Source organism: Pelodiscus sinensis, chromosome 2, assembly GCF_049634645.1.
Source record: "Pelodiscus sinensis isolate JC-2024 chromosome 2, ASM4963464v1, whole genome shotgun sequence".
In the NCBI taxonomy this organism is placed as follows: domain Eukaryota; kingdom Metazoa; phylum Chordata; order Testudines; family Trionychidae; genus Pelodiscus; species Pelodiscus sinensis.
This window is the reverse complement of record NC_134712.1, coordinates 37,741,032-37,757,361: the sequence shown is the minus strand read 5'-3', so window position 1 is coordinate 37,757,361 and position 16,330 is coordinate 37,741,032. Positions and strand designations below refer to the sequence as shown.

At 43.5% G+C, this 16,330-nt stretch overlaps 1 protein-coding gene across 1 annotated transcript in view; it reads right to left on the bottom strand.

Annotated features, from left to right (window-relative positions):
• Positions 1 to 16,330, bottom strand: part of NIPAL2 (NIPA like domain containing 2) — a 69,548-nt gene that overhangs the window by 5,674 nt on the left and 47,544 nt on the right. The window contains exons 5-8 of the mRNA XM_006123921.4: positions 14,340 to 14,461; positions 7,411 to 7,507; positions 5,743 to 5,878; positions 1,063 to 1,151 (exon numbers count right to left, since the gene is read on the bottom strand). Of these exons, the coding sequence (XP_006123983.1) occupies positions 1,063 to 1,151; positions 5,743 to 5,878; positions 7,411 to 7,507; positions 14,340 to 14,461 (444 nt within the window). The remainder of the gene's footprint in view (positions 1 to 1,062; positions 1,152 to 5,742; positions 5,879 to 7,410; positions 7,508 to 14,339; positions 14,462 to 16,330) is intronic.

Genomic DNA, 16,330 nt, shown 5'->3' with positions numbered 1-16,330 from the left:
GCAGGGATTCTAATCTGGAACTTCAGATCATGATATGCCCCGGAAGCAGCCAATAGCAGGTCTGAGTCCTAGGCAAAGGTGCACAAACAGCTCTGTGTGTTGCTCTTAAATGCAGGCACTGTCCTCCCCAGCTCCAATTGGCCAGAAAGCAGCCAATGGGAGTGTAGAGCTGGTACTCAGGTGGAGAGCAGCTGCATGAAGCCCCATGGCCCTCTGCCTAGGAAATGGACCCTTTGCTGGCCACTTCCAGGTTGTAGAGCGGTCCGTGGTGCCAGGACAGATGGATAGCTTGCCTTAGTAACTCCCATTGGTCATCAGGTCACCTTGCTAAGTGATCCAAAGCCTGGAATTCCACAACCCAGTACTGGGTCATGATCCGTACTTTGAAAACCACTGGTCTACAGTGCTATATTTAGCCCCACAAGTCTGAATCAATTGACCCAAACTCAGAGACTCACTACTGCAATTTTTTTTGTTTACTTTAGATGTCTTCATCTTTCTCTCGTTCTTTCAGTGCACTCTATTTCCAAGATTTTCAGTCTCTTTTTAATGACATCAAGTTCAAAGTTCTCACCCAAAATAAAATGTTACAAGGTTTAAAGGCCTTTGGAGTATTTTATTTCCTTCACTTAACCTAGAATTCAGCCTTCTGAAATATAATACACAAACTACTACAAAACACAGCTGTCTGTCATTTGAGTAGCTTGCCACACTATTAAAATTACTTTACCAGTTGGGATATGGTGACGCCAATGTACACATGGTAAGCACATTTATGCTACTTCCAGAAGAGGCGAATACTAATGACAGTACCTAATAAGCCAGTAAAACAGAATAAACTGTAGATGTCTTTGTTGTATTGGAAAAGCTAGACTCTGATGACATTTAATTTTATTTCAAAGCTCTGTACTTATGATCATTTTCAAAATATACACCTGATACATTACATAAAGATCTCTCCATGAAGATAAAAGTGATTTGTTTGCATTCCTGATTCAGAGAAGAGAATTCAATCTTGCTGTTTAGAAAGAACTTTTGTTTGGATAGAAAGTAATAACAAACCTGCAATGATGGCGCTGGTTGTGAAGAAGACAAAGTTAATCGGCACAACGACTGTTGCATTGTAGAGTTGCATAGCATGATTTAAGAACCTAAAAGACAAAAGTTATTACATTTCCTACCTACAAAGTGTGCTATGTACTAAATATAGTAATAGTTCTAATCCTTTCACATCAAAACAACTAACAGTGCAGCACAAATGGGCATCTGCAACACATATGCACATTGCGTTTGACCCTGCATAGTACAAATGTATAGTGCAAGATAAAAGATGATGAGCACAGAAACCCAATGAGAGTAATGTTGCATGACTGCCAAATTAATCATGCCTATTAACTAGAGTAACATCTAGCAGGAGGACACACAGTTAAATGCCAAGTAGCATGAGGAGGCTCAAATTTTGGTCTCTTCAAACACAGACTCTCTTCCCCTTTCAGAGCTTGATCCAAAGTCCAAGGAATCTTTCTACTAACTGGGCTTTGCATCAGGCCCTTATGTTCTGCACGTTTATGAGAAAGGAAGCAAGCAGGAGATTTGAGCTTAGTGCAGAGGAATAAGCCCATGGCACCATACACAAGTTAGTATAATTCTCCTTATTTTGGGGGTAGCTGGCTTGTGTCCATACACATCGCTCATCACAAGATCACTGGATTTCCTTTGATTTAATCAAGATATTTTGCAAATGCCACAACTCTATTTTGGAAGGTGTTAAATCAATTTAGTGTCAGTGGATGCATCCAACGTCTTAATGTAAAGATAACCAGGGCAAACAGTCCTCCCATTGCTGCACTAGTCACTGCAGCATTAACCTCTCTGCGCTCTGTTACCATGGGGTTAGTGTGCCTGGAAATCACTCCTCTGTTTAAACAGTTGTGGGAAACATACATGGGCATCCTTTGCAAGCCACTTTGATAGCACTGAAATGCCATTTCTCAGAGATGAAGAAAATTCCAAAGAGCCATTCGGCAAGCCTCACACATTTGCACAGGCCCTTCCAGATCTCCCTGCCTTCACACACAGGTGAGAGACCCATGAGCAATAACAGCTGGGAAACAGTCAGCCCAGAATGTCAAAGCAGACAAAGTGCCTGCTATCCCCTAAGACAAAAGTTAGCGTCAGGGCAGGAGACAGGAGCTCACGCAAACCTGCCAACATGTTAAGGACAAACAATGCTACCTCCAGTAAAGAATCAAAATCCTGCCCTTTTTGTGGCATTTAACTTGACTTGTGTCCACACTTATGACTGTCACCTCTGCTCCTGCTCCTGTATTCTGAATAAAGGGGCTTAAAAAGCCACAAGGCAGAATACCTCCTTCCCTGTGCCAGAGGTAAGCAGCACTGGGCTATCTGCTGAGGGCCCCCACTCAAGCATTGATGCAGGGGTGATGGTCAGGGTGGGATCACTGTACATAGAGTGGAGAGTTTGGGCAGCGTTGCCTCTCATAGGCAGATGGGGCAGGTTGCTGGCGTTAATTAACCTCGAAGGATCATTACATTTACACCATAGGCCATGCTGGCTTCCAGAGCAGCCCACAGGTAGGAAGGCACAAAAACATGATTTAAAGTCACCTTAGTCCCTCCTCCCTTGGGGCTACATGTTCAACGAGGTGCCTCTCAGAAGCACAACACAGAACCTCTCCCATAACTGCTGCTGTAGCACACCATCATTGTGCACTACACAAAGGCATGTAGGACAAGGCTTGGATGTATGTGTTCTTACACTAGTCTTCGTGGTCTATTTAATTTGGTGACAAAAACAAAGCAATTAATCACATTGAAGGAGAATGAAGGGCTCATGCAGAAATATTACAACTGGCCACATCCATATCTACCCATAGGATAATGAATCATGCCTGTGAACACTGGAATGTATCTTTGTAAATTCAGTGTCCCCGCACCCCCTCCCCACATACTATATCCTGCCAACAGTGCATCTGAAACAGAAAGAAATATAAAGAAATGGTAGAGTGTTTTAGAAACCTATAAAAAGAACTATGCTTAAAGGTTTCATTGGTACAATATATGTGAATAGTAAACCCAAACTCTGATCTGTTTTAGCCATTAAAGTAATTGCATGGTTATTTTAGCAACTGTTGAGCAGTCTCCATGGTGCTTTAAAAATAAAGAAATCCTGCATATCCACAGGATAGTCAGGATTTTGAAGTCACTAAGAACACCTCATTATTTTCTCCCATTCACAACAATCTCATTCTCAGGGACTGAAACATGGATGTTGATGCTTAGCAGCAAGCGCCAAAAAAATGTAAGAGAAGCTGTTCTGAGTTCTCACAAATTAGTTAAATAAACAAACCTGGTGACAGATCTAGGTAAAACAGGGGGAAAAGTCATGAGTACCAGCACCATCTGCTTTTGAGAAGTCTGCTCAGTTGGAATGGGAGAAGATGTTGGGCCCAGGAAGCGAAGTGGCCACATTTGGCCTTTTTTTTTTTTTTTTTTTTTTGGTTTGGAGTTTTGACCAAGTGAAGGAAGAAAAAAAAAATCTGTCAAAGGAGAAAAGAATCATTCAGCAGCTTCCTATTTACCAAGCTATATTTCCTCTCTTAAATGCCCTGAACACTTCTCCTCTCTCAGAGCTGGGCATAAACTACTCTGCAGTCTGTGACAGGGACTTCCAGAGTCCTTGCAGAATGATTCATGGGCTTTCTCCAAAGGAATTCTGATTCCCATATGCTAGCAAAATGTACTGGCTATTTTATTAAAAATAATGAAAACAAACACCCAGAATTAATATGGAGCAGCCTATATGAATGCATCGAATGGTGCAATCCATACCAGAAGCAGAGGGAGGAGGATAAAGGGAATAGACTCTCTGTTCAGCTAGGAATTATATTTTACAATGCTAATGGCAGCAGCAGTCTCCAGTGATGACAATAAAATGATCACTTAGCAGGGCCAGAGGCCAGCATAAAAAACCCTGATTTTGCCTAGTGCTCCCCAGAAGTTAACTATTTCCTAGAGAGGTTCAGCCATGCCTGGCTTGCATTTCAGACTCAAATTTCTCCCAGGCAAAACACACTGTGCCGATTTAGCTGAAGGGGAATGAGATATAATGTATAGCTTCCACCTTTGGACATTAGGGTGAACATAAAAGTAAGGGCAGATCTACACTTAAAATGCTTTATTGATGAAGCTGTGGCACTTTAATGAAGACACTCTTAATTGATGAGAGAGTGGTTGTCCTGTCGGCTTAGTTAATCCATCTCTGTGGGAGGTGGTAGCTTTGTCAGCAGGAGAAGTTCTCCCATTGACATAACGTAGTTCCTCTGGTGCTCAGGTTGGTATAAGTACATTCCTTAGGGTGCGGATCATACACACCCCTGAGCAAGGTAGTTATACTGAAGTAATTTTGTAGCGTCAACCAGGGCTAAAGGGGAAAAAAAAAATCTCTTTCTAAAAAAGTTACTGCAAGTATATGGGCTATGGGCACATCTACGCTGCAGCATTATTTCGAATAACTGGCATTATTTTGAAATAAAGTGCACGTCTGCACAGTAAGCCGTTATTACAAAATAATTTCAAGATGGAGGACTTCTTGCATTGACTTCTGTAACCATCATTTCACGAGGAGTAAGAGAAGTTGAAGAGTGTTCTTCCTTTGTCTTCCTGCTGTGTAGACAGCACCTAAAGCTGAGTTAAACTATTTCGACTTCAGCTACACAATTGACATGGCTGAAGTTGCGTATCTTAACTCAACTTTTGCCTTGCGGTGCAGATGTGTCCTATGTAATTAGCTGGGTACCAGCAAAGAATCTAAAAGCAGCATGACAAAATAACAGAAAGAAAAAAATCATGAAAATAATAGATTTCGCTTCACAATTGTGTTTAAGACTGTGGGGAAAATAAGATTGTCTTTCGAATGAACCTGAGTTGTTTATTAAGATCAGAAGAAGGCACCAGCATCATAAATCCAAATGAAATCATGTGATGAGAAATAAAGTTATCAGACACTCAATCAGTGAATGTAATTGGTGAGTTTAACTGTCATTCACACCAGGAGTCAATAAGCACCAGTAATTAACCATACTACAGGCTGGACCTGTCTGGTCTGGCAACATCGGGACCTGACCGGTCCTGAACAAGAGAATTGGCCAGACGAGGGGAGGTCTCCTGCCATTGGCCTCCAAGCCCATCTCCTGCTGCTGACAGGCTGCCCCAGTATGCATCCTGGTCTCACCCTCTGCCCCCCGCAACCTGCCTGGGCTGCTTGCCCAGCTACTGCTGGCTCCCTGGGCAGCACAGGCTCCAAGCTCCTGCCATGGGGCTCTGCTCCTGTGCAGCTGAGAGGAGCTGCGGGACTGCGGCTTCAACTCCAGCCCTGCACAGTCCCAGTCCTAGCCCCGCACAGCCAGGGGAAGCTGCGGGGCCCTGACCCTGGTCCTGCACTGCTGGGGGAAGCCACGAGGCTCCATCCCCGGCCCCACACAGCCCCAGACACAACCCCAGGCTCTGGTCCCACACTCCTCAGGACTGCTGGAGGGTTCCAGCCCCGGTCCCACACTGCCCCCAACTGAGCTGCCAACTCTGATGTCCCGCCCAGCTGACCCTTCTGCCCTTAAGCTCCTGGGCTCTCTGCTCCAGGAGCATTCATGGTCCTGCCGGGGATTTTGAAGGTACAATCTGTAGCAGATAAATAAGTGGAAAAGTTGGTAAAAACTAACTTACTTCACTTGGAAAACACATGATGTCACCATTATAATGAACATGATATAGAAAATGGGGTATGTTAGCTGTATTTTGCCCTTTGCCGAGAATGTTATCATGCCTGCCACGGCCTTTACTGAAATGATAGTCGGTGATGCTGAAATTGAGAGAAAGAGATGTTAACAAGATAGAATTATAAGGCTTTACCTCAGTGTGAGAGTGCTGCAGAAAGACAAAGACATATTCCTTAAAGTACCTCTCAGTTCACATGGGGCTTAACTAGCACATAGGTCTTGTAGTAGCCTATTTGAATTTCACCATTAGGGCCAAATTAAAGAATTCCCTTTGCTTCCCTTGAGCTGTTCCTTACTTCTCGAATGGTTCTGTTCCTTACTTCTCGAATGGGATTGTCCAAGGCTGTACTCAAGGTGAACAAAGGATATCAGATTCTGGCTGATAAGAAGTATGAAGCCAAAATGAACAAACAAACAAACATACATGCATTATGGTGACGTGTGTGATTAAAAACCTCAGTAAGTTACAGGGTACCCTGTAGAAGTTGGGAGTTATATATGAAAATATAATGTTGCGGTAAAAATTGATAGTTCTGACCTTCCAGCTGAGGGCTAGATTGCTGAAAGGTGAAGAGTTTTGTCATGATAGTGTGACAGATATGACAATATCCTACCCCATCCTTAGGACACTTGATCAAATTATGTTTAAGTACCTTGGAAGTCCACTGTATTAAATGAATGATTTATGTATTCTTGTATGTAAACTCTCCAAGGGATACATAAGGCCTGGACATTCAAAGAACTATACTGAAAATGTACAAGACAGGAATGAATTTTTGGCACAATAAGTGTTGAGTGGATTTTCTAAGGAATATCTAGGGATGGGAGAAGTTAATGCAAATGGCAATGTCTAATTATGTTTAGCAGACTGATGAAGGCAGAATAGTAAAATGTGTTACATTTGTTGAGGCTTCTGTGCTGGGGGAAAATATATGCATACATAGGAGGGAGTCCTGGGATGCAGCAGAAAGTCTCAGGCAGTTACACTGAAGAACTTCACACAAGCAGAGTGGTTAAGAGGTTTTCTGGTTTTGTTTTTATTTTAGTGATTTGTTTTCCTCCGCCAGTCCCGTCACACACTATGTTCTAGCCATATGGAGTTTTAACAGGCTCAGTAGTAACTCATTCTTCAGAGATCTAATGATAAAGGACTATTTCAGATGGCAGAGGCAAAAAGCCTTGGAATAGCCATGCATCAACCAGTCAGCTTTGCACAGACTAGAACTGCAAATCTGTAAACCCAAACAGTACTAGCAATAGGTATGTACTGTTTGTTGAGTAACCGGCTTTGCTTGTTAGAAAGAGATTTCACTGAAATCAGAGGTGAAAGTAAGCGGGTGTGCCCTGGCACGTAGCTCCAGTAAGAGCTGGCTGAGCTGCGGCAAAAGCCAGCAGGGAGCTATTTAAAGAGCTAGCAGGGACCCGGGTTGCAATAAGACAGTACCTGTAAGAAATGTTAAGTTAGTTTCAATCAGCGGTAAAAGCACGAAAAACCTAAGGATTCGCCTTCAGCTTGTCATTTAAACACTGCGTTACATGGGGGCACCAAATGATAGAGAGTGATTAAACAAGTATGAGAGATGAATCTTATACCAACAGAATAATATGGTCTTACCTAGTAGGGCTACCATCATTAACAAAACCACAATGTGCGTCAAATCCTTTCTTTTGTAGAAATACAGAAGAATGCAGAATATTATTATTTCTAAAATCTGGAGGAAAAAAGGCAAGAAAGGTTAAGCTGTGTAACCAATATAACAAATGCTTCATTCAAAGTCTTTAAAAATGTAATATTGATCTACTCTGATCAAACAACTCACTCGGGAGAGGAGATTGTATTATTAAGCATCTTCTACTAAAAAGTAATCTTCTCTCCAATCAATTAAGTTAACAAATAATTGTTCTTATCAATATTTCCTGCTCCTAAGATAGGTTTTCAAGTTAACTTTCTCATCTCTTTGTTTTTCTTTTGCTCTTAATGAGTCTGTTTGCTTTCACATCATTGAGAAGATTAAAACAAAGATTGCTTTTCTGTGATAGCAAAGGTACTCACATCTGCTAGGGATAATCAATACAGGCACCCCTGGGGCTAAGGAGTAGCGAGCTAGCCTGAAGCAGAACATTATCAATGTTAGCTTAATTTTTCTACAGTGACCATCACCAGACTATCTGACTACGTTAGTTTCTTTCCCCTTGGCCCTTTTCATCTCTATGTTAGATGGGTCAGATCCAGCCTACTGGCCGTATTCTACCTCCCTCACCCCCGCAGCCTCAGTCTACAAAATCTTAGCTAGTACTGTCTTCATGGCCACACTTCCTGCCATGTCTATCATGGGGGAATGTATTCAGTTTCGATTATAGCTATGTAATGACCCCTAGTCACAAGCTACCGTACCAGGAGGGTATATGACAGAAGATCCACTCGCAAAGCTCAATGACACACTGACAGAGACTGACCTGCTGGCCATCTGTAGATACTGAGACACTATTCACGGTACACAGTCCAGACTCACTCCATCTAGGTCATCACCATCTTTCACACTGACAATTAAATTTACTGGCTTCGCTACTAGCTCTTACATGTTCTCACAGTAACACTTGCTCCTTTGCCAGTACTGTGACACTTCGGTAACATCACCAGCTGCAGAAAAGAGCCTTGCTATTGTCAGCAACAGAATTTGTAGTCACCTGTCAACGTTGGACTTTCTTTTGGGACTGAACAATCAGGCAATGAGTGAAACAGCTCTTGGGAATACCAGAATGGGGCAGGCAGCCAACAGCTCATCTATAAACAAGTCATTGTTCTACTGTCAGTGTAGATGAGGGCCAGACTCACAGGTGGAAATGCAGGCCTAGATCCTGACTTGCATTAGGAGTTTCTGTAGAGCTGAAACTTGGCCTACAGCCAGTTTATACCAGCTACGGGAGTAGGGGAATAGTCAGGGAATAGGAGCTGCTATAGTGGCTCTTTCTCCCTTTCCTGCACTGCTGCTGGTGCAAGGGTGTGGCCAGAGCTTCTTCAGCCCCAGTAATACTTGGAGGCCAGAAGAGCTCCTCAGGGCTGCTGGCAGCAGGTATAAATTCATGTAGCCGTTGGGGCAGTGGTCCCCAAACTGTGGGGAGAGCCTGCTATGGGAGAATGGAAGAATGCTCAGTGGAGTGTAGCGGGGTCTGGGCTAGACCCCATGGGAGGGGCTCCACTCTGGCTCTGCCTCAGCCTCAGCCTTAACAGTGGCCCAGCTCTTGGTCATGGCCTCTGGCTCCGCTCCCAGCCACAGCTCTGGTCCGACCTTGGTCTTGGGTCCAACCTTGGGCTTGGTTCCTCTCTCGGTCTTAGCTGCTGACTGCAATATGATTAACCAAGAAGCCCAGGCTTATTAGTTAATCAATTTATTTTTCCCTAATAGAAGGACTGGTTCATCCCACCTTTTAGGTACCTTCTCCCATTAATATTTTTTAAAATGTGGTTTCACCTTTGCCCCAAGCGTTCTCAAGTGATAACGTTACATTCTAGAGGAACATAATGCCTAAGCAAAATGCAGGACAATGTAGCACTTTAAAGACTAACAAGATGGTTTATTAGATGATGAGTTTATTAGATGATGGTTTATTAGATGATGATGTCTTCCACTATTTGATCTGAGGAAGTGGGTCTGGCCCACGATAGCTCATCATCAAATAAACCATCTTGTTAGTCTTTAAAGTGCTACATTGTCCTGCATTTTGCTTCAGCTACCCCAGACTAACACGGCTACATTTCTATCACTATAATGCCTAAGGCTACTGATTGAAGATTTAGGGGTTGTGGTTGCAGTTTTAAGTCATTCACTAGTCACGTGAAGACAGATGGCATTAGTAAGCACATCTGTCTGCGAGATTAATTTTTCTATATTGCAAACCACAGTTTGCTTGAATCATTTTTTCAGCTGGACATCACACTTATCTCTTGCTCCCACAGGCAATGGAAAGATAATTCAATCTCACAGAATTGGTCATACTACAAATATGGCAGCCTTTTCCCTTCACGTGAAGAAAATAGCTAATACAGGAAAACATTTAAAAAGTGCGATTTCATGCACATTGTTTCAAGTGTAAAGTGCTTTGAATATGAAAAGGACAAGCATTGCTTTACTGCACTGATCATGGTCTACATTTACACAATTCATCATCAGAGATGACTGGACATCTCTCTACTTGAAAATTCCCCACCACATCATACAGACTTTGATTTAACCATGCAGGTGAAGTCTGGGACAACCAATAATAGAAAATAGGCTTGATCCTTTATTCCATTGGTTCAAATGAGTTGCCCCCATTTTTTTCCATCAGTGTAGCAGAATTAACAAGAAAGATTAAGGTCATGTAGTGGCTAGCAGATGCTTCATATCTCCAGTCTCCCCATCGCAAGCCATAAAAGCATGTTGAGAGAAACAGGTGACAGCATTAGTAAAATTAGCCACTTTGCAATACCCTCCACTGCCTCCTTTTAGACCAGTTTAAATGAAAACATCAGGCCTTCGGGCTGCAGCAGTAACAGACTTCAAAACAATTCTCATTTTGACACCAAGTCATTGCTAACAGAATGGAAGAAGAAACTTAAGATTTATGGAACACAGTAGGAAGGGAGTTTTTTAGATCACAAATCTGTAGCATCTGTCACCCTAATTTTATATGAGGCAAAAAGCAGCACCCAACAAAACAAACTCCATGTGTGTCCTTTCCTACTTAGGCAGTGACATACTCCACCCCAATTCTGTTTCCATGTATACTGCCTCTCTGCGTGTAAAAGTAAATTCCACTCACCCCTCACTACTAACACCATTATAAAAGAGTTCAAAGTACGATCAACCTATACAGAGCTTTATCACCATTACTGGTACCTTCTTAACTGGTACCTTCTTAACTATTCCTTCTGGTGACCCAAACACCTGTAACCATAACAATGGGTGCTCTTTTTCCTTCTTTTCTCACTGAGGGACACCCAGTAGCCCCTTACAGTATCTCTTTGTTTAAAAAACAAACAAACATTACGTTAAGGAACAGAAAAGTATGGCAGAGTACAGGACCTAGTTTAGGGATGCTGGGCTCTTCCATTAAGTCATCCTGAGATCATGTTTAGATACTACATGCAGGTGGAGAGGAATTGATGTTAGCAGCATTACTTCATAATCTGGTAAAAGATAATAGGAAGGGCTGTGATGTTTCTCGGAGGGAAAAGAAACTCGGGCCTGTGACCGATGAAGTCCTGTGGGAAAATCCTAGGAATAATGAAGCTTGAGGCAAGAGAACTTAGGTTGATGTTTTGATGCTGTTATTTAAGTTAACATTACACATAAATGCCAGGAATCGAGGAAATCTGGACTACATCCAGTGTTCAAATAGTCTGTTCAAAAGCAGTGCAGGATCTCCACCTGCTTAAAATTATGTATGTAAATAATCCATATAAAAATCTCTTTGAGCCTACAACTAGCCAATGTTTAGAATTATGTTCTCCATTTCACCAGCAGCTCCCTCTCAGAAGGCATCAGGTCATGCTGATTCCCAGAACTGTTCTTCAGTAGAATGACAGGGCCATCCATCAGAAGGATGCTTATTCCTCTAGTCACTCTGTGAGAAGAGCTGCAAAGCTTTGACTCTGCTACCCCAGGGATTAAATATTAACCACTCCGATGTTCGCTAGATTTCTGTTAAATTTAAGAGATCCATCCATAATTGATGTTTTCTGTAGCAACCCAAGGTGCATAGGAGCAAAAGAAACCATCCATCCTTTAAAACAGGAGATTAGTACTGACTCGAGTAAGGTTATATTACTGCAATGTCTTAGGTGGGGATTTTTGGGGTCCAGTATGGATTGTTGTTTTATGTGGGAAAACCACCCTGCTTGTACAGAGCTGCATTCATGTCAGAAAGGCATTACATGGGGGCAAGCTTTCCACCTTCCCACATGAAACAAGTTGAAGGATGGAAATGTCAGATTTTTCAGTGGTTCATACCTTGTGACTACTTTTAGAAAAGCTGTCTTTCTATTGCATTACTGGCATGACTGTATTATACTGTGATACTGACTTGAATCTAAAGACAACTATATTGGAAGCTCAACAACTCTTGCTAAGTTATATATATATAACACCAGTAAACTTGTGCTATACAATTTGCAAACAAATAAGGAGGCAAGGTCCCCATCTCAAAGAGAGTATAGATTGGACCTCCTGGTCCAGCACCCTTGGGACCGGACTGCTCCTGGCTCTATACTGGCTCCCCTGACACTGTCTCTCCCCTGCCAACTCCCTACCTGCTGCTGGCCCTGAGGCTCTGCTGACCCTGCTAGGCAGCTGTTGCTGAGGTGACTCCCAGCCCCACCAGGCAGCCACGTGCCGGGTCTCCCAGTCTCACCAGGCTGCTGCTGCCATGGCAGCTGCTCCTAGCACTGCCGGGCAGCCATGTGCCAGATCTCCTGGCCTCACTGGGCAGCCCCAATGCCATGCGCTGGTGGCCCTGCCGGCAGCTCACTGTGGGCAGCCCGATGTCCTGCCAGACCTGCAGGGCTCCCTGCTGCTGGCCCTCCACTGGGACTCTCTGGTCCTGCAACATCTATGCCAGACCATGGATATTGCCAGATCAGAGAGTCCCAGAGTAGAGAGTTTCAACCTTATTTGTATTCAAGTTCTGTATCAGCAGTTATCATTGCAGCACCTGCATACTTCCCAGGTCGATTACATTTACATGTCCTTTCATCACCTCAAGCTGTCAGAGTAGAAGCTGGTATTTGGGAGCAAGGAAGAAAATGAGTTAGTAGGAAGAAGTGAGTTTTAAGGCGAGAGTGTAATGGGGTCATGGTTGAATAGGGCATGGAAGGGGCTTCAGGCATCATGGGATGTGAATTTGAAAGAATACAGCGAGGCAAATGTAGGAGAAGGAAATCAAGCGGTGCTAGCTAATCATGGCGTTTGGACAGAATGAAGGAAACAAAGGGCCAAGTGAAAGGAGAAAGGAGGGTGAGTTGCTGGATGATAAGCATCCATGGATATTGATGGGGGTGACTCAGTATAAGTGAGCACTAAGCAGACACCACAGTGTCATTTTTAAAATGACAAAACATTAATAAACTTTGGGGAAGGAGGGAGAAGAAAAAAACCTCTGGAGTATAGAAGGGAGCTTGGGGTAGGGGACTGGGGTGCAGGAGGTGGTGTGGGGTTTGGAAGGGAGTTTGGGTGAAGGAGGGGGTTATGGCCTGGGTCAGGTGATTGGGATGCAAGGTCCAGGAGGGGATGCAGGACCTAGGAGGGAGTTGTGATTGAGGATAGGGATTTGGGTGGCGACCTGGGGCAGGAGGGACTGCAGAGTGTGAGAGGAGGTAGGGGTGCAGGAGAGGATTCTGACCTGGAGGGGGTGTATGGGAGGGGGTGCAGGGTTTGGGAGGGGGTTATGATCTGGGACAGGGTATTGGGGGGCAGTGCCAGGTGCAGGCTTTGGCTGGAAAGTGCTTACCTTAGGTGGCTCCCAGCCAGCAGCCCAGTGGGACCATGGGGCAGGCTCCCTGCCTGCCACACCCCCACATGCCACTCAGAACAGCCAGATATGGAGGCCATGTGTGTTTCTGCATGTCCCTGGGATGCTACCGGCACTTCCATGCACTGCAAGCATGACTCAGGCAGCTCCCATTGGCCAGTTTCTGACCAACAGGAGCTGCAAGATTGTGCTAGGAGTGGGGACAGCATGCAAATCTCCTCACCCCAAGGGGCACAGGTTCACGGAGATGCACATGGCCCTGCAGCTGGCCGCTTTGAGCAACATGCGTGGGTGTGGGCAGACAGGGAGCCTACCCAAAAGTCCCATTAAGTCATGGGACATTGGCAGACTGAATCAGAAGGCTTGGGGGAGGAGGGCTGGATTCAGCCTGCAGCCTATATTTTGCCTGCTCTTAAGCTAATTAGAATACATCAAAGAGCAAGGATGGATTTTGAAGGTTTATATATAGAGACTCTCTAATCCAAGTAGCATTTTGATATTTGAATTCAAATTTGGATGTTGATTAACAGCTAATGGCAACAGTGAAGAGTCATTCACTCAGTCAATCAATCAGTAGAATAAGGAGCCATTTGACTACGCTGGGCAACACAGGGAACACAATTGAGCCATCTATGCAAGAATAGGGCCCCATCTTCAAAACCACTGTTATTTCAGTTGTTAAATAAATACATTTAGATGTCTGCGCAGAAAATGTGGAATAAATTCATTCAAATCACGTACAACCAGTGCCAATAGTTACTCCCTCTCAAGCCACTAACATTTAAATTTTCTCTATGCAAATTCCCACCCCTTTTTCAGCTTACCTTCTGCTTTGCTCAAATTCAACATATTTCAGGCTCTGTTGGACCCAAGGGATGGAGAGGAGAAAAGCACTTGAGGAGCTGATCTGCAGCACATGGCTATGGCTGTGGCACTGGGAACAATTTGTTTCAGGGGCAGCTGTTTGACATTGTGACTTGTGATGCAAAAATCAAGATATTTTGACTTACAGAGAATTATAAACAAGAAACTTACCGCATAGATCAGAAACTGCCAGCTAACTAAATAATTCTGTATTTTAGTTGCCGTGAGCTCCTGGGTTACATTTGGAGCGAATGTCACCAACAAATATGTTCCTGCAATTGCCAGGGTTCCACCTTTAAATAAAAACATACATTACTTCACAAAGGATATTATTGTCTCATTCACCCTTCAAGGCCCTTTGGAAGTAGTTTCTAGCATAAAGTTAAGTCCCACTTAATTAGACATACGATATATGGAGTTTTTAAATAAAATCCAGAAGATTCCTGGGGAACTCCTTCAGATATCAGCTCTGCTTCATAGTCTTCTGAAACAGGACCGTGGTTCAGCAAAGCATTTAAGAACATGCTTGACTAACACCAAAGGCAAGACAATGAAGAATCAGGTCCCTGTTAATCATGACCATGTCACAAATTACTGTCAATTAAAAGGACATGATGTTTATTGAGGCAGGGGCAGATTCTCTGCTGATGTAAATTAGCATACATCCTCTTAAGTCAAAGTAGCTACACAGACTTAGGCTACATCTACAATGCAATCCAGAATGATGCTCTCAGATCAATCCACTGGCGGTCGATTTAGCAGCTTTAGTGAAGACTTGCCAAATTGACTGCAGATCGCTCTCCTGTCAACCCTGTTACTCTACTCCAGAAGAATAGAGTAAGGAAAGTCGACAGGAAAGTTTCTCCCGTCGTTCCCTCCATGGCGTAGACCCTGCAGTAACTTGACTTGAGGTACATCGACTCCAGCTACGTTATTCATGTAGTTGGAGGTGCGTAGCTTAAGTCAACTTTCTGCTGTAGTATTGATGTAGATACAGCTAACGCTCTGGCCTGGAATCTCTAAGGGTATGTTCACACTAGCCCCCTAGTTTGAACTAGGGAGGCTAACGAGGGCGACTGAAATTGCAAATGAAGCATGGGATTTAAATATCCCATGCTTCATTAGCATGTTCATGTTTGGAAATTGACTAGCCCGGAATAACTGCCCGTGTCTACACGCAGCAGTGAAACGGGAGTTCGAAGTAAAGCCCTAACTTGAATTAGCTGTTATTCCTCCTGGAATGAGGTTTACCAGCTAATTCAAATTAAGGGCTTTACTTCAAACTCCCGTTTCACTGCCGTGTGTAGACGTGGACAGTTATTCCGGGCTAGTAAATTTCCAAAATGGCGATCGCCCAGGAACATGCTAATGAAGCACAGGACAGTTAAATCCCGCGCTTCATTTGCAATTTCGGTCACCCTCATTAGCCTCCCTAGTTTGAACTAGGGGGCTAGTGTAGACATACTCTAAGAGCAATAGATGTGTGCCAGCTCCATAGCTAAGTGTGAAGCTGATATGAAGTCAGCCCTTTTGCCATACCCTTCCATCCTTGCAGATTAGTTCCATAAAAGGGCAGAGTTGATTTGCAAGAGGCTATTCAGTTATCTGGTTGCAGAGGCCCCTTTTCAAGGTCAAACTTGTATTATTGTGTTTTTAATAAAAATCTGGAACTTCTGCCCTGTGAATAGCCAGCTGACAAACACAGATGTTCCTGGGGATATCTAGATGTAACAGGGCTGATTATTGAGCTCAGAAGCTCCATTGATTAGCTAATATCTTACCTAATCCAATGTAGCTGTTTTTAAATGATCATTACACATTCTTGGGAACCAATAAATCAATATGGAACATGAGGTTTAAAAATACAAAACAAAGCACATCAGCAGGACATTGTTGGCGCTGCTACAGCACGGGGGTTTCTTTGGAAAAGCAGAACTGTTCTAAATTTATGTGCCTGCCAAAATATCACCATATTTCCCATTACACAACTCATTCCTATGGAATGCAGCAACATTGTTAAATCCTTCCTGAAAAGTCAAACTAACAGAACTAAAATAAATCAGTGTTGAATGTGAGCTAAAGCAATGTTCAGTGTAAAAGGCAATGATCAGTTGAGGGATGTAGTCTCAGTGTATCAGTTGAGTTGGCAGATTAGGATCCAA